This window comes from Oncorhynchus gorbuscha, linkage group LG23 (assembly GCF_021184085.1).
Source record: "Oncorhynchus gorbuscha isolate QuinsamMale2020 ecotype Even-year linkage group LG23, OgorEven_v1.0, whole genome shotgun sequence".
Classification (NCBI taxonomy): domain Eukaryota; kingdom Metazoa; phylum Chordata; class Actinopteri; order Salmoniformes; family Salmonidae; genus Oncorhynchus; species Oncorhynchus gorbuscha.
Genome location: NC_060195.1, coordinates 40865349 through 40891638, shown reverse-complemented (window position 1 = coordinate 40891638; position 26290 = coordinate 40865349). Strand labels below are relative to the sequence as shown.

The following is a 26290-nucleotide window of genomic DNA, read 5'->3' as shown; positions in this document are numbered from 1 at the left end:
AGAAGGAGAGGTGTCACAAAAGACAGAAATAGCGTTAAAATGAATCTCTAACCTTTGATGATCTTCACCGGATGGCACGCCCAGGACTCCATGTTAGACAGTAAATGTGTGTTTTGTTCGATAAAGTTAATCTTTATGTCCAAAAACCTCATTTGAAATTGCCGCGTTATGTTCAGAAATGCATTGTCTCAAACAAACATCTGGAGAAAGTGCAGAGAGCCACATCAAATTACAGAAATACTCATCATAAACATTGATCTAAGATACAAGTGTTATACATACGATTGAAGATAAACTTACTGCAACCGCTGTGTCAGATTTCAAAAAGGCTTTATTGCAAAAGCACACCATGCGATTATGTTAGGTCAGTGCCTAGCCACAGAAAACCATACAGCCACTTTCCAACCAAGGAGAGGTGTCACAAAAGTCAGAAATGGCTTTAAAATTAATCACTTACCTTTGATGATCTTCATCTGATGGCACTCACAGGTCTCCATGTTAGACAATAAATGTTTGTTTTGTTCGATAAAGTTCTTCTTTACATCCTTTTTGTTTGCGCGTGTAGTCCAGTAATCCAAATGCACAAGGCGCGGGCACGAAGTCCAGATGAAAAGTCAAAAAAGCTACATTACAGTTTGTAGAAACATGTCAAACGATGTATAGAATCAATCTTTAGGATGTTTTTATCATAAATCTTCAATAATATTCCAACCGGACAATTCCTTTGTCATTAGAAATGAAAGGGAACGGAGCTCATGCTCATGGCCGTGCGCATGACTAAACTAAAGGCTTTCAGCCAGACCACTGGTTCATACAGCTCTTATTCACTCCCCTTTCACAATAGAAGCCGGAAACAATTTTCTAAAGACTGTTGACATCTAGTGGAAGCCCTCGGAAGTGCAATCTGACCCCATTTACACTGTATATTGGATAGGCATTCACTTGAAAAACTACAAACCTCAGATTTCCACTTCCTGGTTATATTTTTCGCAGGTTTTTGCCTGCCATATGAGTTCTGTTATACTCACAGACATCATTCAAACAGTTTTAGAAACTTCAGAGTGTTTTCAATCCAAATATGCATATCCGAGCCTCTGGTCCTGAGTAGCAGGCAGTTTACTCTGGGCATGCTTTTCATCCGGACGTGAAAATACTGCCCCCTACCCCAAAGAAGTTAACATTGAACGATAATTTGTTTATCTGGAACCGTACAGAAAATTTGGCTGTTCCTGAGTTGGCTTCATTAATTAGTGAATCAAAATTCTTGTGTGATAAAATCTAATTGGTACCATCACCAAAGAGAATGGGAAGTACGGTAGAAGACACAGAAGCAAGGTCATTGATATAGATTAGGAATAACAAAGGTCCAATTATCCAACCCTGTGGCACACCACAGGATATCTTGGCCCTGATAGAGGCACAGCCATTTGCATAAACAAATTGTTCTCTATCATGAAAATAACTATATAGCCAATTATGTGTATAATCATGGAAACCGTAAAAATGCAATTTAGAAAGTAATATTTTATGATCGAACTATGTTAAACACTTTCGATAAGTCTAAAAAGATGCCAGGAGCGTATTCATTGTTGTTCAGGCCTGTAGAGATTTTATCCATAAATTGCAAAAGAGCCATATCTGGTAGTTTTTACGAAAACCATTTCGGTGTTGATTTAAATGTTTCAATATTCTCTTATATATACCATTTTTTCTAGGATTGTAGTAAAACCTGGTAGTGCAACTATGGGGTGATAATTTGTCAAATATCTTGGATCCCCAGATTTATAGAAGGGGATAACTTTGGCAATTTTTATGCAAATATGCAGGTGATCATTTTACTGTACTACACCTTTTGTATTCTATACATGTGACTAATAGACATATATTTTATTAAATATAGTGTGTGTTTACCAGAGACGGTAATGTGAAGAACAACAGGACCTGCGCCAGAGTCAGATTAGGATATAGGTCAATGACTAGAATAGTGTCATTTTTTCTTTATTGTAGGCTACTACTACTTTGACCACTTTTAGTCTTTAAATCGTTGGTTGTTTACTATACACTCTGTTTAGCACATGGCCTCACATGTGAATGCTTAAAGAGGGTGTGAAGGTTGCTGACAAAGAGGAGCTCTGCAGTAGGTAACCAAAACATTCAAGGGCCATTTCTCAAAAGTGGGGAGACGTGTTTATCAACTTTCAAGCAGAATTTATTTTTTCTTAACTGCAGTGTATGATATACACATTTCTAGCTCTGAGTCTCTACTTTTATCCATTGTAAAATTAACAGCATTTCAAATTTTACTACATAGGACCGAATCCAGGTGGTGGGTCATATTTAGTCTCCTCAACTTGTTCGACAGCCATACACCCTTCATTACCAGATTCAGCTGAAGTCTAGAACTTAAGGAATGATTTCTACCGAATACAATGCTCTTAGTTTAAGAGATGTTGAGTACCAGTTTATTACTGGCAACCCATTCTAAAACTGACTGCAACTCGTTGTTAAGGGTTTTACAGTCATTGACACGTGACTGTAAAATATACACAGTATTTTTCCACATTTTGTTACGTTACAGCCTTATTCTAAAATTGACTAAATAAAATCATTTCCTCATCAATCTACACACAATACCACATAATGACAAAGCAAAAACACTTTTTTTGGAAATGTTTGCAAAAAAATACACAAATAGCTCATTTACACAAGTATTGCCATGAGACTTGAAATTGAGCTCAGATGCAACCTGTTTCCATTGATCATCCTTGAAATGTGAGTCCACCTGTAGTAAATTCAATTGATTGCATGGGATTTGGAAAGGCACACACCTATCAATATAAGTTGACCGTGCATGTCAGCGTAAATACCAAGCCATGAGGTTGTAGGAATTGTCTGTAGAGCTCCAAGACAGGATTGTGTTGAGGCACAGATCTGAGGAAGGGTACCAAAACAATTATTCAGCATTGAAGGTCCCCAAGAACACAGTGGCCTCCATCCTTAAATGGAAGAAGTTTGGAACCACCGAGACTCTTCCTATAGATGGCTGCCCCGCCAAACGGAGTAATCGGGGGAGATTGAGTGAAAGATGAACGGAGCAAAGTACAGACAGATCCTTGACAAAAACTTGTGTGGATGAAGGTTCACCTTCCAACAGGACAATGACCCTAAGCACAGCCAAGACAATGCAGGAGTGGCTTTGGGACAAGTCTCTGAATGTCCTTGAGTGGCCCAGCCAGAGCGCGGACTTGAACCCGATCAAACATCTCTGGAGAGACCTGAAAATAGCTGTGCAGCGACACTTTCCATCCAACCTGTCATAGCTTGAGAGGATCTGCAGAGAAGAATGGGAGAAACTCTCCAAATACAGGTATTTGGTTGGATGACAAGTTGTCCTTTAAAGTGCATGTGGACAATCTTGTGACAAAGCTTATATTGAAATTGTGTTTTTATTTTCATAATATGACTTGCTTCCCACTTATGGCTAGAAAGAAGCTTGTTCAGGCAACTATTCTCTCTGTAATTGATTATGGTGACTTGTTGTGTATGCATGCAGCCTCATTTGTCTTACAGACTGAACTCTGTTTATCATGCATCCTTGCACTTTATTACAAATGCCAAGTCACTCACCCACCATTGCACCTTGTACCAAATGGTAGATTGGACCTCTTTATACTTTATATGTACACAAAGATACATTTGTATGTGTTCATCAACAAAGCCCTCTGTAGTCTGATCTCCTTCAACACCAGCAGTTACCATACCCGGTCTGCTTGGTGGTTGCTACCTAAAACGTCTTAGGGATAGGGGACAGTATTTTCACGTCCGGATGAAAAGCGTGCCCAGAGTAAACTGCCTGTTACTCAGCCCAGAAGCTAGGATATGCATATAATTGGTAGATTTGGATCGAAAACACTCTAAAATTTGTTTCTAAAACTGTTAAAATAATGTACGTGAGTATAACAGAACTGATTTGGCAGGCGAAATCCCGAGGACAGACCATCCAGGATTTTTTTTTTTTGAGGTCACTGTTTTCAATTAATTTCTATGGGAAGACCTATTTAATAGGAACCTGGTTGCAGTTCCTATGGCTTCCACTAGATGTCTTTAGAAATTGGTTGATGTTTTTCTTTTGAGATATGAAGAAGTAGGGCTGTTCTTTGTAAGTGTCAAGCCAAGTGTACTCTCCTGTTTTGATGCGTGTGAACTGGAGCGTGCTTCACCTTGTTTTTATCTGGTATTGAACACAGTATATTCCGTCTTAAATTTGATCGATTATTTACGTTTTAGGATACCTTAGGTTGGATTAGGAACATTGTTTGAAATGTTTGGACCAAGTATACAGGTAACCTATTAGATACTTTGTAGTCATGTGAGTCAAACCCGCAAAATAAGTGGACATTTTGGAGATATAAAGAAAGACATTATTGAACAAAAGGACCATTTGTGATGTTTCTGGGACATTTTGGGGTGCCAACAGAAGAAGATCTTCAAAGGTAAGGCATTTATTCTAAAGTTATTTCTGACTTTTGTGTTTCCACCTGCCTGGTTGAGAATCATTTTCATGTGTTTGTATGCGGGGCTCTGTCCTTAGATAATCGCATGGTCTGTTTTTGCCGTAAAGCCTTTTTGAAATCTGACACTGCGGCTGGATTAACAAGAAGTTAAGCTTTATTATGATGTATAACACTTATATTGTCGTGAATGTTGAATATTGATATTTATGTAGTTTGAATTTGGCGCTCTGCAATTTCACTGGATGTTGTCAAATCGATCCCGCTAAAGGGATTGGCGCGCGAAGGGATCACTAAGAGGTTAAAGTCAGTTCGCTGCTTAGGGTCTTTTCAACAGTCTCCTTATTCTTATGTGAAACCAAGAGGGAAGAATCATCCACATATAGGAACAGAGGGCATGAAGAGGCAGAGCCATTGATGTTCAGTCCAATGCTATTTGACTTTTGTTTTTTTGCTTGTTGCTAGGTCCTTGAGTCTTCCAATGTCCCTCGGGGTTGTTTATATTGTCCTGGATCTTGCTGTTGTAGAAGGACAGTTTTGCTTCATCAACCAGCCTTTGAACTGTATTCCTTAGGTGTTTGTATTGAGTGAAGGAATCTGGCAATTTTGACCTCAGTCTTTTCGAGCATTGATTCTCAAGGTGACGGAAGGAAGGATTTCCTTACTGATCCAGGATTTTGGCCTTTGTTTGATCCTCATCACTTTTTTGCGATGCCAGCTTGTCCACAGTACTGACAAATTTACCTTGGAAGAATTCCAGTGATCTAGCCACACCCTCACTTTCCATAACAGTAGACCTGTCAGACTGTCCTAGCAGTTCATTAAATTGTTTTTTTTTTGTCATAGTTTTTGAGGGATCTTGTCCTGATGGTATTGTGGCAATTTTTATCCCCCCACCCCCCCACCCTCACTTTCCTAGTGCGGTGTATTAAGAAATGGTCACTAATTCCTAATTCTATTTGCAATTATACAACTTCTGGATATCTTGTGTTATACAATAATGAGATCAATGTCAGTCTGACTGGTGTCACAGATTCTTGCAGGCTCATTTATCAAACGAACGTTTTGCAAAAGTTAGACAAGGCCTTGTACAGGGGGCAGCTCATGTTCTCTACTTCAGCATTTACATCACTCAGTAGAATCACTTCAGAGTTTTGAAAGCCACAGTGGGCAGTACACACATTTTCAAGGATCTCATAAATGTAACTCCGGTCTGGAGGTCTATACAAAGCCCCTGTAAAGATTGGTTTGCTTTTTGGTAATAATATATCCAGCCAAACTGCTTACATGCAATCAAGATTTAAATCCATTCTCAGATTAAAACCAATGTCTGCTCTGACATTAATGTACACACCCCCTCCTCTCCGATTTCTTTCCTTTCGGGCAATTAGGAAGTTTTCTATTTCTGATTCTTTGACGGAAGGATCTAGCCAAGTCTCTGTGAAACATAAATCCCCTGCATTACTCTTTTTGGCAGGAAAATCTCTATTTTTGGCAGTGGACTATGTACATGAAGATATAAACAATGCAAAACCTCTGGAGGCGAGGGGCTTGAAAGGGTCTACCTCCGTTAGGGTGATATGTTCTCCTCATCACCAAGGAAGGCTGCTGACACTATTGATTGTGGGAGAGCAGACGGCAGACCAGAAGGTTAAACTCTGTCCATCTCCATGCAGCGTTGGGCCTCTGCCTCGGATGATAGTAACTGTGTAAGGAAACATTCAAACAAACAGGTTCAAATCCACACCTGCAACACAATCCAACATGCAGGTAACTGACAAAATAATGGAAAAACTTGAGTAAATGAGGGATAGAAAGTAAATTTAAAGCGAGTGCTTCCACACAATTGTGGTTCCTGAGTTAATTACGCTTTTAACATCCCGTCATGCTTAGGGTCATGTATTAAAATGCTGGTCAGTCCATTGTTTTGCCCATTATTTTGGCTATGTCCCCATAGAATGACAACGCCCCCATCCACTTGGCACGAGTGGTCACTAAATGGTTTGATGAAAATGAAAACGATGTAAACCATATGCCATGGCTGTCTCAGTCAGATCTCAACCCAACGCTTTCCAACAGCATCAACAAAACACCAAATGATGGAATTTCTCGTGGAAGAATAGTGTTGCATCCCTCCAATTAAGTTCCAGACACTTGTAGAATTAGTTACCTGTATCTGCAACTTCAGAAGGGTGCCCTCTACTTGACACTAAAACACAGACAGGTATAACAAGCAAACAGACAAACAAACCAAACAGGTGTATATAGTGGGGCAAAAAAAGTATTTAGTCAGCCACCAATTGTGCAAGAGAGGCCTATAATTTTCGTCATAGTTACACTTCAACTATGACAGACAAAATGAGAAAAAGAAATCTAGAAAATCACATTGTAGGTTCTTTAATGAATTTATTTGGGATCTTTTGTTATTGACCAAATATTTATTTTCCACCATAATTTGCAAATGAATTCAAAAATCCTACAATGTGATTTTCTGGATTTATTTTCTAATTTTGTCTGTCATAGTTGAAGTGTACCTTTGATGAAAACTACAGGCCTCTCTCATCTTTTTAAGTGGGAGAACTTGCACAATTGGTGGCTGACTAAATACTTTTTCCCCCCACTGTATGCTTAAACACACACTCGCTCCTTGTTACTAGGCAGACTTTAGCCACTCGGATGGAAACATGTACCTTCAGGCTATACTCAAACCTTACACTCCAACCCGAGCACTCCATTCTGCCACCTCTGCTCTCTTGGCCCTCCCACCCTTACGGGGGTCAACTTCCGCTCAGCCCAGTTAAAGCTCTTCTCTGTCCTGGCACCCTATTGGTGGCCCATCTTCCAAAAATGCTTGAAACCCTACCTCCTCATGGATTATCTTGATTATTCCCACAGCTTTATTGCAGATAAATGTTCTTCCTATGACTGAGATATGTGGTTGTCACCCCAGCTATCTAAAGATGAATGCACTCACTGTAAGTCGCTCTGGATAAGAGCTTCTGCTAAATGACTAAAATGTCAATGGAAAATGGTAACCGATGGAAACAGGCATGTTTATTCCACCACCACTCTGGGAATAGGATACCGGCCATCTGTTGCAGCCCAATGTACAGTATCACCCTCGCTCTGCGTCCAACTCGCAAAACATGTATCCAGGCTGTCTCCACCTCGGTCCCCACATGCCGCAGGAGAACAGGGGGCGAGAGGGAAGCGCGTGAGATGGGAAGTGACAGGGGTTGCGTGGGCCCAGTGCTGGAGCCTTGCCTCAGATAGGAGAGGAGCGCATTATGCCACAGTTTATTCCCTCCTAATCACCTCACATCTGTTTAGTGACACACACAGAGCAGCCGTCACTTCTCTCAACGTGGCTGTCGAGCTGTCTTTTTTTCTTTTCTCTTTTTGTTTTTGCGTTAATTAGTTGTAGTTTAGAGTCGGAGTCTACACCTGTTGTTTACAAAGCATGTGACAAATAACATTTATTTGATTGATTTTGTTGTCGTGTGTCATCTCCTGTTCAAGTCTATTGAAGCTTTAAAAATGTGATGCTTAAAAAATAATAATTGTAAGAGGATAAAGGACAGAGTGTACTAGACCAGGTATTCCCAAACTGGGGGCAATGCTATCAGGGGTATGCCACATAAAAATATGATTTTTTTTTAACAGTCCATTTTTATTTTCTAACGGGGCTACACATTTGGATGAGTTTTCTTTCCTTGCCTGAATAGCCTCGTTTCACTGCCAAAAATAAAATGAAACCATCTAGTGTTCAGAGAAATATCAACACAATGTCAAATACAGGTAGCCTAGACAAATAATGAACATCCAATCACATCAACCGTTACTCTCTCACGGGAATTCCACCAATGGTCCGTATGTAGCCAAACGTAGCTGATGCTCATGTTGGTATCTGTACTGATGTCGCAAAAGCCATGACAGGGAGACATATTGGAGTGGTAACGCATGTGCAAGCAGTTGCTCCCGACATCACTTGGGTACACTGCAGCATCCACCGAGAGGCTCTTGCTGCCAAGGGAATGCCTGAAAGCTTGAAAGATGTTTTGGACACTGCAGTGAAAATGGTTAACTTTGTTAAAGCAAGGCCCCTGAACTCGTGTATTTTCTGCACTATGCAATGAAATGGGCAACACTTTTACAACATACAGAAGTGTGCTGGTTATTAAGGATCAAAGTATTGACACGTTTGTCTTTACTGACCATAATTTTCACTTGTCTGACCGCTTGCATGATGATGAGTTTATCACACAACTGGCCTATCTGGGTGATGTTTTTTTCTCGCCTGAATGATCTGAATCTATATTCAATGTGCGGGACAAAATTAAGGCTATGATTAAGAAGTTGGAGCTCTTCTCTGTCTGCATTAACTAGGACAACACACAGGTCTTCCCATCATTGTGTGATTTTGTTTGTGTGCAGATGAACTCAAGCCTACGGACAATGTCAAATGTGATATAGCAAAGCACCTGAGTGAGTTAGGTGTGCAATTATGCAGGTACTTTCCTCGACACGGATGACACAAACAACTGGATTCGTTATCCCTTTCACGCATCTTCCTCCAGTCCACTTACCGATATCTGAACAAGAGAGCCTCATTGAAATTGCAACAAGCAGATCTGTGAAAATGGAATTTAATCAGAAGCCACTGACAGATTTCTGGATTCGGCTGCGCTCAGACTATCCTGCATTGGCAAATCGCGCTGTTAAGACTCTGATGCCCTTTGCAACCACGTACCTATGTGAGAGTGGATTCTCGGCCCTCGCTAGCATGAAAACTAAATACAGACAGACTTTGGGTGGAAAATGATTTAAGACTGAGACTCTCTCCAATACAACCCAACATTGCAACCTTTCAAGCACACCCTTCTCATTAACCTGTGGTGAGTTATTCACAATTTTTGATGAACAAATAAGATTTTATATATAAGATGGTTAAATAAAGAGCAAAATTATGGATTATTATTATTATATTATTGTTTGTGCCCTGGTCCTATAAGAGGTCTTTGTCACGTCCCACGAGCCGGGTTGTGACAAAACTCATTCTAATGTTTAATAAATGTATCGAACAGTGTGTGTGTGGCAGGCTTGCAATGATGGCAAAAAACTAAATTTGAGAGTGCGTTGACCCTGGTGCTAGAGGGGGTACTCCGCGAAAAGTTGAATGTTTGAAGGGGTATGGGACTATAAAACGTTTGGGAACCACTGTACTAGACTATGTTGAGTCATACAAATGTGTAATAGAGCTTAATTTCACATTGTCATTCATTATGTGTAATGTTTTCAACCCCTTCCAGAGTTTTCAATTATTGAATAGTCATGGCCATATGGCTGCAATCACAAAACCCCATTGCTAAAAATTACTCAAATTAGTATTTAATTAAATGTAATGACTGGGAATTGTCACGTTAATGAGAGAAAGAAGCACAGAACAGAATGTTTGTCTTTATTTCCCGTTTTTCTTCTCTCACTTTCTCTCAGCTGGAGGATGACATTGTGGCCCGTCCGAATTACTTCACCACGATGAAGAACTTTGCCCTGCAGCAGCCTTCTGACGAGTGGATGATCTTGGAGTTCTCCCAGCTGGGCTTCATCGGTAAGCCTCGGCCCATGCCAAAATAGCTAGCAATAGTGCTACTGTTGAGTGTGTGTGAGTTAACAAGCGATGACTCGGTGTGTCACCAAGGCAACGTCACAGAGCTACAGCCAGAAGAGCTAGCCCTACTAGCGCGCTGCTGTTGAGTGCCTATGTGTGGTAAAGAGCCATGTCACTAACATACTACAGCCAGAAGAACTAGCCTATAGTGCTCTAATACTGAATGTGTGAGTTAAAGATTTACGAATTAAGATTCTTACCAAGGCAGCCCCGAAATGGGGACGAACAATGAACCCCTAATTAGGACACTGATATTTGAACATAGGGCAAGACACTTAAACTTGAAAGCAGCTCGGCTATTCAAAGGCATAATCCTGAGTAATGGCAAAGGTAAGCTATTTTAGTCCGAAGGTTTATGATCAACTCTACAGCTTGGCAGGAAAGTTGTTCCTAAGCTCCCTCCAACTCGTCAGAAGTCCATTTAAAAGTACCCACTTTGAATTAAAGCCGGCAAAATTCATTGAAGCGTCAACCTCCATTTGACCTCTGCTGTAATTATACTGTCTAAAGTAATCAACTACTTATATCTTCCGGAATCTATCAGGGTTGGTTAGCTGGCATGTGAAAATACAGCACTTGAATGGGGCTGAAGTACGTTTTAGAGTCAAGGCCACAGTCTCGGTTTGCGAGAGCAGTTCCAACATTCAAGTAAAGTGAGCTGGATGGGACACGTGGTGTGTTTTCGGGGCTGGTAGGGAGCTAGTTGATTTTGACCCAAAGTAAAGAGGTTTTGACAGCCAGCGCAGGGCCTGGTCCCAAGGTAAACTGAACCAAAGAATCCCCTAGTTGTTGTTTCTGCAGGGTTTGACACGTGCTATACACAAGCATTCTAACGACACACACAGACTCACTGTCAGAGTCAATCGTTTAAAAAAAATGAAAATGAATAGCGACATCCTTGCCACTCAGCACTCATCTATGATTGAAACAAAAATATGTCACAGATTGATTTGATATTATGAGCGGAAAATACCCAAATAAACCCTTCTCTGATGGTGTGTTTTTGTCATGGGACTCATAATAGTCTGGCTGAAGCTGAATTCCACTTTCTTATGATTGTGGCCATTTGACATTTCTAACTTTTCCATTCAGACATCTAAGAGGGTGTCTTGTGACTCTCTGCTGATCAGTAAAGAACAAATGACAGCAGCCACTTAAAGGCCACCAAGCAGCCACAGCTGTCACACATACACCCAAGCCATTGTGTGCCTCTGTGTCGTGTGTGTGTTCACACAAGTGACAACTGAGAGCATTTTTTTTTCTCTGAGAAATGGAACAGAAAAATATTGGAAGAAGCGTCAGTGAAGTGATTGCCATGGACCAAGCATTATGAAGACACTACACTAATTAGACGAGTGTCATCCAACAGTAACATTTTACAAGGGTGACATTTGACCAAAACCATTTCTACACACACACAATATATATATATATATATATATATATATATATATATATATATATATATATATATATATATATATATATACACAGTGCCTTGCGAAACTATTCGGCCCCCTTGAACTATGCAACCTTTTGCCACATTTCAGGCTTCAAACATAAAGATATAAAACTATATTTTTTTTGTGAAGAATCAACAACAAGTGGGAAACAATCATGAAGTGGGACGACATTTATTGGATATTTCAAACTTTTTTTAACAAATCAAAAACTGAAAAATTGGGCGTGCAAAATTATTCAGCCCCCTTAAGTTAATACTTTGTAGCGCCACCTTTTGCTGCGATTACAGCTGTAAGACGCTTGGGGTATGTATCTATCAGTTTTGCACATCGAGAGACTGAAATGTTTTTCCATTCCTCCTTGCAAAACAGCTCGAACTCAGTGAGGTTGGATGGAGAGCATTTGTGAACAGCAGTTTTCAGTTCTTTCCACAGATTCTCGATTGGATTCAGGTCTGGACTTTGACTTGGCCATTCTAACACCTGGATATGTTTATTTTTGAACCATTCCATTGTAGATTTTGCTTTATGTTTTGGATCATTGTCTTGTTGGAAGACAAATCTCCGTCCCAGTCTCAGGTCTTTTGCAGACTCCATCAGGTTTTCTTCCAGAATGGTCCTGTATTTGGCTCCATCCATCTTCCCATCAATTTTAACCATCTTCCCTGTCCCTGCTGAAGAAAAGCAGGCCCAAACCATGATGCTGCCACCACCATGTTTGACAGTGGGGATGGTGTGTTCAGGGTGATGAGCTGTGTTGCTTTTACGCCAAACATAACGTTTTGCATTGTTGCCAAAAAGTTCCATTTTGGTTTCATCTGACCAGAGCACCTTCTTCCACATGTTTGGTGTGTCTCCCAGGTGGCTTGTGGCAAACTTTAAACGACACTTTTTATGGATATCTTTAAGAAATGGCTTTCTTCTTGCCACTCTTCCATAAAGGCCAGATTTGTGCAATATACGACTGATTGTTGTCCTATGTACAGAGTCTCCCACCTCAGCTGTAGATCTCTGCAGTTCATCCAGAGTGATCATGGGCCTCTTGGCTGCATCTCTGATCAGTCTTCTCCTTGTATGAGCTGAAAGTTTAGAGGGACGGCCAGGTCTTGGTAGATTTGCAGTGGTCTGATACTCCTTCCATTTCAATATTATCACTTGCACAGTGCTCCTTGGGATGTTTAAAGCTTGGGACATCTTTTTGTATCCAAATCCGTCTTTAAACTTCTTCACAACAGTATTTCGGACCTGCCTGGTGTGTTCCTTGTTCTTCATGATGCTATCACAGTGCAGGTGCATTTATACGGAGACTTGATTACACACAGGTGGATTGTATTTATCCTCATTAGTCATTTAGGTCAACATTGGATCATTCAGAGATCCTCACTGAACTTCTGGAGAGAGTTTGCTGCACTGAAAGTAAAGGGGCTGAATAATTTTGCACGCCCAATTTTTCAGTTTTTGATTTGTTTAGAGTTTGAAATATCCAATAAATGTCATTCCACTTCATGATTGTGTCCCACTTGTTGTTGATTCTTCACAAAAAAATACAGTTTTATATCTTTATGTTTGAAGCCTGAAATGTGGCAAAAGGTCACAAAGTTCAAGGGGGCCGAATACTTTCGCAAGGCACTGTATATACAGAATCCCCCTCATGTACACACAATTACACTGCATGCAGCATACTCTTTCCCATGAGCTTCTGCTGCTGCACTTTACTCTAATAGGTCCCTGAGCGCTGTTCGGGGCCCAGCTTAACCAGTGATTGATGCCCACTCTCCTCTCCCTCCACTCCATCTCTCCAGCCCCATCTCCCCCAGCAAAGACCTACCTCATTACTGGGCCCTGTCTATAGAGGCTGTCAAACAACATGTGTTGTATTCTCCCTCTAGCTATGGGACCAGTAGGATGTATAGGGACGAGGGAGTGATACTGATCTAAGGTCAGTTTTGTGCTTAAGGGTAAGCATGGGATTGGGGGAGGGCAGGCTGATCTGAGATCTGTGCCCACTGGCAACTTCTACCTATTGGGGTATAGCCTATTGACTAATAAAACAATACATTTAGGTGCAATATGTTGCTGCTGGTAGAATAAAAGTCGTCTCCAAGGACTATCTCCCATGGGGGGTAAACAATGCTGAGATTGCTATTCACTTTCAATTGAGTAGAAATATTAGCCTGAGATTGCTTGACGTGGGCCTTCTCCTATTCCACTTATCAAACATATAAAGTTAAAGCTTCCGACGGATAACGCAGCCACTGCTGTCACTCGCTGTGCTTATCTAAGCGTATTGAGTGCCTGTCAGTTTAGTGTGTGGATCCGATTCCAGGCTTCCCTTGGAGGAGATGGGGTTGAGGCGTCTCTTTCTTCCTGTTTCTGTCTTTCTCTTTCCCATCTCTCTCTCACCCCCATCTCTCCCATCTCTCTCTCTCGTTCTGTATCACCCCTATATCTCTCTCATCTTTCCCTCTCTCCTCTCTTTCTCCTTCCCCCTCTCATGGTCATTGCGTGTAGCCTGGGACGGCGGGCCCGGTCCGACAACTGTGACTTAATACTGCTCAGGCACACTCGCCCCGGAGTTTTGATAAGCCGACCGGCCCAGAGTTCTGATAAGCTGACCGGCTCGCGTCTCCTGCCTGTCACAACGAGCACTTCGCCGAATCACATCCGCCGGGCCGTCAACAGCATTGGTCACAGAAATGACACCAACCTTGATTCTGCATTGCTTGTTTTCAGTCTGAGGACTAGGAGAGAGGGAGCGGGGAAGAGAATGAGATCTAGATCTTGTTAAAAGTTGTCACCTTTTTAGAGATTTTAAACGGACGAGGTACAATTGTTAAAAGGAGGAATAGCCATAGGGTTGAGTAATGATCCTCTCACATTTTTGCTTCTTCCTTTTCCCTGAAGATGAAGAAAGTAGACTAGACCACAAGATTTACCAAAAATCAACTCCCATTCTCATCATGCGCTATTACGCGGTCAGAGAGCTGCACAGCTTCTGTATTCGGCTTAGGCCAGTCAGCGTTTGTTGTCAAGGGGCTTTAAAACACAATTACATAACATAATTAGTCATCGTCGTGATGATAATGATCCGAGACAAACCATAACAATTTCCCCCTCCTCATAGGATAAGCCATGCGGCGCTAAATACATAATTCCCAAAAAGCAGTGGGGAGGCTTTGTGAGCAGTAATCCGATGGGCTGTGCTCTGACTTGGCTCTCTCAGGTGTTTTTAGGAGCTCCAGCTAGTGGTTAGTGACTCTCTCCCTTCCGCTCTCATTAGCATTCTACAGCTAACCGGCCCGACAGGCCTAGCAGCGAGTGCAATCAGGGAGAATCAGGGGACAGCCATCTGAATGTGTGGATATGCATATGAGTGCAAGGAAATAGGGGGTAGAGAGAGAGAGAGAGAGAGAGAGAGAGAGAGAGGTCATGTCTTCCGGATGACTGAGCAGTGAACAGGACTAGGAAGTGGATCCCGACGACTGAGACGGACAGGACAGGGTGTCTCACTCAGGGTGTTGATTCATGAAGATTTAGTGAGGCAAAGGTGGGCGGGGTTAGATCTCATTTGAATGAGTGAGGGGGGGGAAAAGACTATCTTCTGATAGAAAAGGATGGGGAAACACAGTACAGAGTACCCAACATAAATGAAACTGATAGCTCTCAATAGCCTACAGAGATAAATAAAGATATGCATGGTCCAAGAAACTAGAACCTGATTCAATTCAAATAAAACGGAAGACCTTAAATTGTAATTTACTCCAAGCCTTATCTGCTGAAATATTACTTATTTTATAACAAATTACACATTTTATTAAAAATCATCCATCATCTTGAACGCGCTTCGTGGCAAACAATCAATTATGCTATCATTTTGCAGCACCTCTCGCCTCCACATGCACAAATTCTTATTAGTGCCCAAGGGATCATGTAGGGATGGAGAGAAATGGGATTTGTTTAATTTAGACTGCAGTGCTCAACAGTGGATTTGGTAGTCCAGGGGTGCATCTCAATACTCGAGAGTGGCTTCCTCTCCTCATGTCCTCGCCTTCATCTGCACTAATTTGAAAGAACTGGACAGGTGAAAGTAAAGATCTGGATACCAGTCACCATATCGCTTTCAAATTAGTGCAGAATGAAGAGAAAAGTAGGTCACTTGAGTATTACGATGCACCCCAAGTTTGGTACTTATTCATTATTCAACAGTCAGCGATTCATAGCACATGTAAGCACCACATTGTCCTTACACTTAATTCACAGCAGCTTGTTGGTGACAAGGCCAGAGAAAAGCATCTCTCCTTAGTCAAAAATCCTAATATAATGCTACATTTTCAACCCAGAAGTAAATTCCACCTCTGTATCCCTTCACGCAAACATTCTCCTGAGTCAGCATTCACTAGCATTACAGCCTTCACCTTCTCCCATGAGTTCATGTAATCTAGATGCATGACAACTAATGCAATACGGTTGTTATATGCACGCACACACGTGCGCGCGCACACACACATATACAGTGCATTCGGAGAGAATTCAAACCCCTTGACTTTTTCCTCATTTCTTTATTTTACATCCTTATTATGAAATTGATTAAATTGTTGTTTTTTACCTCATGACAAAGCCATTTTCTTTCCTGAAATATCACATTTACATAAGTATTCAGGCCCTTTACTCAGTACTCAGACTTTTCTTGGGCATGACACTACAAGCTTGGCACACCTGTATTTGAGGTGTTTCTCCTGTTCATCTCTGCAGATCGTCTCAAGCTCTGTCAGGTTGGATTGGGAGTGTCACTGCACAGCTATTTTCAGGTCTCTCCAGACATGTTTGATTGCGTTCACGTCTGGGCTCTGGCTGGGCCACTCAAGGTCATTCAGATAATTGTTCCGAAGCCACTCCTGCGTAGTCTTGGCTGTGTGCTTAGGGTTGTTGTCCTGTTGGAAGGTGAACCTTCAACCCAGTCTGAGGTCATGAGCGCTCTAAAGAAAGTTTTCATCAAGGATCTCTCTCTACTTTGCTCTGTTCATCTTTCCTTCAGTCCTGACTAGTCTCCCAGTCCCTGCCACTGATAAGCATCCCACAGCATGATGCTGCCACAACCATGCTTCACCATAGGGATGGTATTGGCCAGGTGATGATCTCTGCCTGGTTTCCTCCAGATGTGATGCTTGGCATTCAGGCCAAAGAGTTCAATCTTTGTTTTATCAGACCAGAGAATCTTGTTTATCATGGTCTGAGAGTCCTTTAGGTGCCTTTTGGCAAACTCATGTGCCTTTTTATTGAGGAGTGGCTTCAGTCTGGCCAATCTACCATAAAGGCCTGATTGGTGGCGTGCTGCAGAGATGGTTGTCCTTCTGAAAGGTTCTTCCAACTCTACAGAGGAACTCTGGAGCTCTGTCAGAGTGACCATCACCTCCCTGACCAAAGACCTTCTCCCCCGATTTCCCCCGATTTGGCCAGGCAGCCAGCTCTAGGAAGAGTCTTGGTGGTCCCAAACTTCTTCCATTTAAGAATGATGGGGGATCAATTTTTTTTTTATGCCTCGGCACAAGTCTCTGAGCTGCATGGACAATTCCTTCAACCTCATGACTTGGTTTTTGGTGACAGGTGTGCCTTTCCAAATCATGTTCAATCACTTGAATTTACCACAGGTGGACTCCAATTAAGTTGTAGAAACATCTCAAGGATGATCAATGGAAACCGGGTGCACCTGAGCTCAATTTCGAATCTCATAGCAAAGGGTCTGAATACTTATGTAAATAAAGTCATTTTATTTTTTATATATTCGCAAAATATTCGAAAAACCTGTTTCTTTGTCATTATGGGGTATCGTCTGTAGATTGATGAGGGGGGAAACGATTTAGTCAATTTTGGAATAAGGCTGTAACATAACAAAATGTGTAAAAAGTAAAGGGGTCTGAATACTTTCCGAATGCATTGTACATAGTCTTGACTGACCACGAGAATCCATATATGTCAGATCAGGTTTGCAATGAATAACTTCAAATATACCCCCTTTCATCCATAGAAGGGGGGGGGGGACTAGTGGAGTTGACACTCACGTCCTGTAGTAAATCAAGGGAGAAGATCCAGGTCTGTGCTCTCCTAATTCACCAAAGGAATGTGCTTTGTCTCAACAGACCTTTTCCCGCTGAAACTCTAACATATTCAAAAGCGAATACTGGAACAATATTTTGAACATAGAACATGGGGAATGGTCAGAGGCGATATACAGAACACTAATATAATTGTGTTTATTTTGTGATGTTATAAAGGAAATACTGTAACTTGGAAAGTATACCCACTACAAACAGTACCAGTCAAAAGTTTGGATACACCTACTCATTCAAAGGTTTTTCTTTATTTTTACTAGTTTCTACATTGTAGAATAATAGTGAAGACATAAACTATGAAATAACACATATGGAATCATGTAGTAACCCAAAAAGTGTTAGTGTTAAACAAAGCATTTATTTGCAGCCCAAATAAATGCTACAGAGTTCAAGTAACAGACATGTCTCAACATCAACTGTTCAGAGAAGACCGCGTGAATCAGGCCTTCATGGTCGAATTGCTACAAAGAAAACACTGCTAAAGGACACCAATAATAAGAAGAGACTTGCTTGGGCCAAGAAACACGAGAAATGGACATTAGACTGTTGGAACTCTTTGTCCTTTTGTCTGATGAGTCCAAATTTGACATTTTTGGTTCCAACCTCCGTGTCTTTGTGAGACGCAGAGTAGGTGAACAGATGATCTTTGCATGTGTGGTTCCCATCGTGAAGCATGGAGGAGGAGGTGTGATGGTGTCGGGGTGCTTTGCTGGTGACAGTGCCAGTGATTTATTTAGAATTCAAGGCACACTTAACCAGCATGGCTAACACAGCATTCTGCAGTGATACGCCATCCCATCTGGTTTGCACTTAGTGGGACTATCATTTGTTTTTCAACAGGACAGTGATCCAACACACCTCCATTTGACCAAGAAGGAGAGTGATGGAGTGCTGCATCAGATGACCTGGCCTCCACAATCACCCGACCTAAACCCAATTGAGATGGTTTGGGATGAGTTGGACCCCAGAGTGAAAGAAAAGCAGCCAACAAGTGCTCAGCATATGTGGGAACTCCTTTAAGACTGTTGGAAGAGCATCCCAGGTGAAGCTGGTTGAGAGAATGCCAAAAGTGTGCAAAGCTGTCATCAAGGCTACTTTGAAGAATGTAAAATCAAAAATATATTGTGGCTTACAGCAGGTTAGCCACCAGGGAGAGACTCGTCGAGGCCTGGTGACAGACGGAATCTACATCATGCGGCGATGGCTCCCTCTGCTTGACGTGCCAGGTCTCAACTGGCCCTCCGGCCAGGACTAATTGGGGCTGATTGTGGTTGGTGAGTAATCAAGGGGACTGATTGCTCACCAGCTGGACGAGTCCCATAAAGCTGCCAGATGTGCAGCACACAGGGGTGGGGACTGGGGGAAGAGAGGTTACTCCCGTAAGCGTCTGCTAAATGGCATATATTATTATTATTATTATTAGTCGTGCTCAGTACCAGAGATACTGGAGGGAACTTGGATACAGCAAGACTCCGGAGCCCAGAAGACGGTATCCCGGGTGAGACCCATTATTTTATTTTTGTTTGTTATTTAATAAACACCCTTGAAACCGAGCTAATACAATTATGTCCGTGTCTGATCTGTGTAAACTTCTTGACCAAAACCCCTAGTCTGACAATATTTAGATTTGTTTAACTTCTTTTTGGTTACTACATGATCCCATGTGTGTGTTTTCATTGTTTTCATGTCTTCACTATTATTCTACAATGTCGAAAATGGTCCAAATAAAGAAAAACCCTTACATGAGTTGATGTGTCCAAACTTTTGACTGGTACTGTAGATGACGTTTCCATACTATAGGTTGTTCATGTAATATGAACAATTATTGAAGTGTTTTTGTTAAGAGAGGGATGGGATTTGAGAAGTTATAAGAGATACTTGTTTTGCCAAACTTTGCATAGAGTAATCACCGCCCCGACGTGAAGTCAGGGAGCGTGCCAGCCTGCCGGAACCACCCCTTTCGAGCAAAAGGTATGAATGATGGGTTAAGAAATTAACACATTATACCAGGAAAGTGTGAAGCTCCAGATGCGTGTTTTTAAAATGGTCTGAACTTTGAATTTCAAAACGAGGTGGAGACTATAAACTCACCTCCCGGACAATCACGGGTACGGCTGATTAGCTGTGCTAAGTAAAGCATCTTCGAAAGTGAATTAAGTAGGACCATCCTGTTACTCTGCTCAAACCATTGTATTACGCTACTCATCATCCCAATGGGGAACCATTGATATGGCTGGCGAGCCTACAGTGGGGAAAAAAAGTATTTAGTCAGCCACCAATTGTGCAAGTTCTCCCACTTAAAAAGATGAGAGAGGCCTGTAATTTTCATCATATGTACACTTCAACTATGACAGACAAAATGAGAAAAATAAAATCCAGAAAATCACATTGTAGGATTTTTTATGAATTTATTTGCAAATTATGGTGAAAAATAAGTATTTGGTCAATAACAAAAGTTTATCTAAAAACTTTGTTATATGCCCTTTGTTGGCAATGACAGAGATCAAACGTTTTCTGTAAGTCTTCACAAGGTTTTCACACACTGCTGGGATTTTGGCCCATTCCTCCATGCAGATCTCCTCTAGAGCAGTGATGTTTTGGGGCTGTTGCTGGGCAACACAGACTTTCATCTCCCTCCAAAGATTTTCTATGGGGTTGGGATCTGGAGACTGGCTAGGCCACTCCAGGACCTTGAAATGCTTCTTATGAAGTCACTCCTTCGTTGCCCGGGTGGTGTGTTTGGGATCATTGTCATGCTGAAAGACCCAACCACGTTTCATCTTCAATGCCCTTGCTTCTCACGATACATGGCTCCATTCATTCTGTCCTTTACACGGATCAGTCGTCCTGGTCCCAGCCCCAAAGCATGATGTTTCCACCCCCATGCTTCACAGTAGGTATGGTGTTCCTTGGATGCAACTCAAAATTCTTTGGCCTCCAAACACGACGAGTTGAGTTTTTACCAAAAAGTTATATTTTGGTTTCATCTGATCATATGACATTCTCCCAATCTTCTTCTGGATCATCCAAATGCTCTCTAGCAATCTTCAGACGGGCCTGGACATGTACTGGCTTAAGCAGCCAGTGGCGTAGTGTGTTACTGATGGTAGGCTTTGTTACTTTGGTCCCAGCTCTCTGCAGGTCATTCACTAGGTCCCCCTGTGTGGTTCTGGGATTTTAGCTTACTGTTCTTGTGATCATTTTGACCCCACGGGTCGGAGATCTTGCGTGGAGCCCCAGATCGAGAGAGATTATCAGTGGTCTTGTATGTCTTCCATTTCCTAATAATTGCTCCCACAGTTGATTTATTCAAACCAAGATGCTTACCTATTGCAGATTCAGTCTTCCCAGCCTGGTGCAGGTCTAAAATTTTGTTTCTGGTGTCCTTTGAGAGCTCTTTGGTCTTGGCCATAGTGGGGTTTGGAGTGTGACTGTTTGAGGTTGTGGACAGGTGTCTTATATACTGATAACAAGTTCAAATAGGTGCCATTAATACAGGTAACGAGTGGAGGACAGAGGAGCCTCTTAAAGAAGAAGTTACAGGTCTGTGAGAGCCAGAAATCTTGCTTGTTTGTAGGTGACCAAATACTTATTTTCCACCATAATTTGCAAATACATTTTCTGGATTTTTTTTCTCATTTTGTCCATCATAGTTGAAGTGTACATATGATGACAATTACAGGCCCCTCTCATCTTTTTAAGTGGGAGAACTTGCACAATTGGTGGCTGACTAAATACTTTTTTGCCCCACTGTATCTTCAAAGAAGCATCTTCAGGAGTGAATGGAAGGAAAATAAACTCTGTAGTTCTGTTCAGGATTTCACGACAATGCATCGGATACCGGACAATGACAAAGAAGGACAAAAGTAGAAGAGTTGTTGGATCCATTTTGTACAATCAGAGCCTTACAATCGCGCCATGAAAGGGCCCTTTCCAAGGCTGCCCGTTCACCGAGAGGTCCTCGGCAAACCCAGGCATATGTAAATACATTCATTCTTGATTTCTTGCTCAAAGCGGGCGGTGGTTTGTGTGCAAAATATATCGTTATTGTAGGTGAGAATAGTGTCTGAATGTGGCAATTGCATGTGTCTCTGTCCCTCTCTCTCCCTCGCCATCTCTTTAACAAGCATCCATGTTGTTTTCATTCCGCCTGGGACCTGTTATCAGTGTGTGTTTATCCTGTGTTCCCATTTAATTAGCTAGTAAATAAATAAACACATTTGTGTAGTACTGAATCATAAATAAGGCTCAGGTTTTTGCAGGTGCAAGGAGGTTACGACTGTTCAGAATGGTGATATGATACGAGTTTATGATTAATAAGTTGACTGTTTATATATGTGATAGGTAAAGACTTTTTTCAGAGTTTAATTTAAAGAATCACTCTCGTGGTGCCCCAGATCCTAATGAGTTGATTGTTACATGATTAATTTAATTGGGTAACAATTATACATAGTTCATTAGATCATTAGACAGTCTTCAGATTAATGTAAAATACAATTAATTAATGTTAAAGACAAGCCACGACACACACACACACACCCTCTAAAAGAAAGCCTACTACATAGGGCACCTTCGTCTAATTACACATTGTCCCTTGTTACTGTTGACAAGCCCATCAAGGCCATAATTGGTGAATCACTGATCCATTTCCAGCTCTTTGTCTGTTGGCAATGTTAGGGACACCCCCACACAAACACACAAACAGTACTTTTAACACGGCGTTTCAACTTACATATTTGACGTACATGATTACTTTGTGTGTGCTTATTTATACAGTAACAATGTCCTGGGATTTGAGCTCACTAATTTTTCTAAAACATCCCAATGCCGACAAAACAAAATAGGCAAGAAAAGGTGGGCTAATTTTTTGGGGCCAATTGCGGTGGAAATGTTTTTATACACAAACATTGATATAAAACCCATCCTTTTGCTGGAAACTTGGAGTCACGCAATTTTGTATTTTGTTTTATTATCACCACGATGTGGAAAAGTGGAGTTTATAGGCACATGAAATACGTTTTGATGAGCTTTGTAACTTATTTCATAACTAAATAATTGATGGCGGATAAGTGCACGGCGATGCGCTTCATGCAAATTTCCACTAAATATCAAGGGTAAGCTACTATTTTAATAATGCTAGTGACATGATGATCGGTGCTTGGCTGACAATGATCAAATACAAATGATCTGTCTGTTATCCATACATCATCATATAACCTTGCCAAAACCAGATTGAGCAAGTTTGCTATATTATCGCAACAGAAAACCATCGGTAGAGTTGAAAATGTGATGGAAACCCATTTAACTTTGAAAAAATAATAATATATTTGATATATTTTGAATTGAACCACAAAAGTAATGTGTATTTGCGCTATGTCATCACATACAGCTTTTTATCCACAACAAGTCAGTTTGATGGAAACACCCCTATGGTGGAAAAATGTGGATGTTGTTTTTATGTAGATTTGAGGATATTTGCATGAAAATCTGTCGCCAATTGGACGGAAACTTGTTCTACACTTTGCACCGCAAAGTGAATTTCGGCTCAGTTAAAAATACACAAAAAACAAAAAAACGTTTTTATTTATCATAGTGATTCATGAGTAACATTAAAACAGAATAATAATCCCCACCTACATTAGACAACTGTACTGAACCTTCAAATTGCTTAAATAAGTCATGTATTGCTGAAATAAGTCAATAGCAGTGCAAATATGTATTATAGATCTTGAATGTGTAGGGGACCTATGAGAATGCTACAGACTTTATGGTGCAACAGAAAGATCCACGCAATCCAAATCCAGAGGTTGTGAGTTCATATCCTTTTTATTTAGTTTATTTTACCTTTATTTATCTAGGCAAGTCAGTTAGAACAAATTCTTATTTTGACGGCCTAGGAACAGTGGGTTAATAACTGCCTCTTTCAGGGGCAGACCGACAGATTTTTACCTTTCGGTTACTAGTCCAATGCTCGAACAACTAGGCTACATGCCGTCCCGAAAAGTAAGTACTAAGTGATGTCAAATGCATACATACGGTCACTGGTTTTACCAGATTTTTGCAGAACAGTCCCACTTACCTTAAAAACCCCCCATGAAATGTTATTACTTTACTTATAATGGTTTGGGACACCCGGGACCATCATGCGATGTCCTAACGACTGTCCCAAGAATGTCTTGAAGATGTCCTCACATGGTCATCAACGACGTCCTGCTAACTTACAGGGAACTAGACAAAGTTCCCCGATTGAATGTTCCCATCACGCAACTTCCTAATGACTAGTAAAAGGAAGGTCCTGAGAAAACCCTTAAAACGGTCTTGACATGGTCCTCAGTCCTCCTGGTAACTTACAGGGAACTACACAAAGGTACCCCAGAGAACGTTCACGGGGTTTCGGGTCACCACATATCCAGATTGGATGCATTTACGTTTCAGTCGTTTGTATTCATGAAGCTTCCCGTGTCGGCACAGTTGACCAAGAAGGAATAAAGCCATGTCAAGGAGGTCCAATAGTTTTTTCCTTCTGCTGTAGCGCCGTAGAAAACTCTGATTTCTCCGCAATTTAGGTAAACTAATGACAACATTAACTAGTGTGTGAGTGTGTGTATATACACTGCTCAAAAAAATAAAGGGAACACTTAAACAACACAATGTAACTCCGAGTCAATCACACTTCTGTGAAATCAAACTGTCCACCTAGGAAGCAACACTGATTGACAATAAATTGCACATGCTGTTGTGCAAATGAAATAGACAACAGGTGGAAATTATAGGCATTTAGCAAGACACCCCCAATAAAGGAGTGGTTCTGCAGGTGGGACCACAGACCACTTCTCAGTTCCTATGCTTCCTGGCTGATGTTTTGGTCACTTTTGAATGCTGGCGGTGCTTTCACTCTAGTGGTAGCATGAGACGGAGTCTACAACCCACACAACTGGCTCAGGTAGTGCAGCTCATCCAGGATGGACCATCAATGCGAGCTGTGGCAAGAAGGTTTGCTGTGTCTGTCAGTGTAGTGTCCAGAGCATGGAGGCGTTACCAGGAGACAGGCCAGTACATCAGGAGACGTGGAGGAGGCCGTAGGAGGGCAACAACCCAGCAGCAGGACCGCTACCTCCGCCTTTGTGCAAGGAGGAGCAGGAGGAGCACTGCCAGAGCCCTGCAAAATGACTTCCAGCAGGCCACAAATGTGCATGTGTCTGCTCAAACGGTCAGAAACAGACTCCATGAGGGTGGTATGAGGGCTCGACGTCCACAGGTGGGGGTTGTGCTTACATCCCAACACCGTGCGGGACATTTGGCATTTGCCAGAGAACACCAAGATTGGCAAATTCGCCACCGGCGCCCTTTGCTCTTCACAGATGAAAGCAGGTTCACACTCAGCACATGTGACAGACGTGACAGTCTGGAGACGCCGTGGAGAACGTTCTGCTGCCTGCAACATCCTCCAGCATGACTGGTTTGGCAGTGGGTCAGTCATGTTGTGGGGTGGCATTTCTTTGGGGGGGCCGCACAGCCCTACATGTGCTCGCCAGAGGTAGCCTGACTGCCATTAGGTACCGAGATGAGATCCTCAGACCCATTGTGAGACCATATGCTGGTGTGGTTGGCCCTGGGTTCCTCCTAATGCAAGACAATGCTAGATATCATGTGGCTGGAGTGTGTCAGCAGTTCCTGCAAGAGGAAGGCATTGATGCTATGGACTGGCCGTTCCCCAGACCTGAATCCAATTGAGCACAACTGGGACATCATGTCTCGTTCCATCCACCAATGCCACGTTGCACCACAGACTGTCCAGGAGTTGGCGGATGCTTTAGTCCAGATCTAAGAGGAGATCCTTCAGGAGATCATCCGCCACCTCATCAGGAGCATGCCCAGGCGTTGTAGGGAGGTCATACAGGCATGTGGAGGCCACACACACACGACTGAGCCTCATTTTGACTTGTTTTAAGGACATTACATCAAAGTTGGATCAGCCTGTATTGTGGTTTTCCACTTTAATTTTGAGTGTGACTCCAAATCCAGACCTCCATGGGTTGACGATTTCCATTGTTCATTTTTGTGTGATTTTGTTGTCAGCACATTCAACTATGCAAGTATTTAATAAGAATATTTTATTCATTCAGATCTAGGATGTGTTATTTTAGTGTTCCCTTAATTTTTTTGAGCAATATATATATATATACTCCAGACTCCACCATTGCTAGCCCGAATATTATATATTTCTTAATACGATTGTTGTACTTTTAGATTTGTGTGTATTGTTGTGAATTGTTACAGTAGATATTACTGCACAAGCATTTCGCTATACCCACAATATCATCTGCTAAATATGTGTATGTGACCAATAAAATGTGATTTGAGTTGAGATTAATACTTATGCAATGACTGTATTTGAGGTATTTCATTTTTAGGACTCTTTGACATTGGAGTATGTTGTGTAGATATTTTGACCCAAAAATATACTATTAAATACATTTTAATCCCTCTTTTTAACACAATAAAATGTGAAAAAATCCAAGGGGTCTGGATACGTGTGGG

General features: G+C 41.6%; 1 protein-coding gene across 2 annotated transcripts in view; it reads left to right on the top strand.

Moving 5' to 3' along the window:
• The window catches only part of mgat4b (alpha-1,3-mannosyl-glycoprotein 4-beta-N-acetylglucosaminyltransferase B), a 222872-nt gene that overhangs the window by 157400 nt on the left and 39182 nt on the right, over positions 1-26290 (top strand). For both annotated transcript variants that reach the window (XM_046323934.1, XM_046323935.1), the window contains exon 8: positions 10005-10119. In XM_046323934.1, the coding sequence (XP_046179890.1) occupies positions 10005-10119 (115 nt within the window). The remainder of the gene's footprint in view (positions 1-10004; positions 10120-26290) is intronic.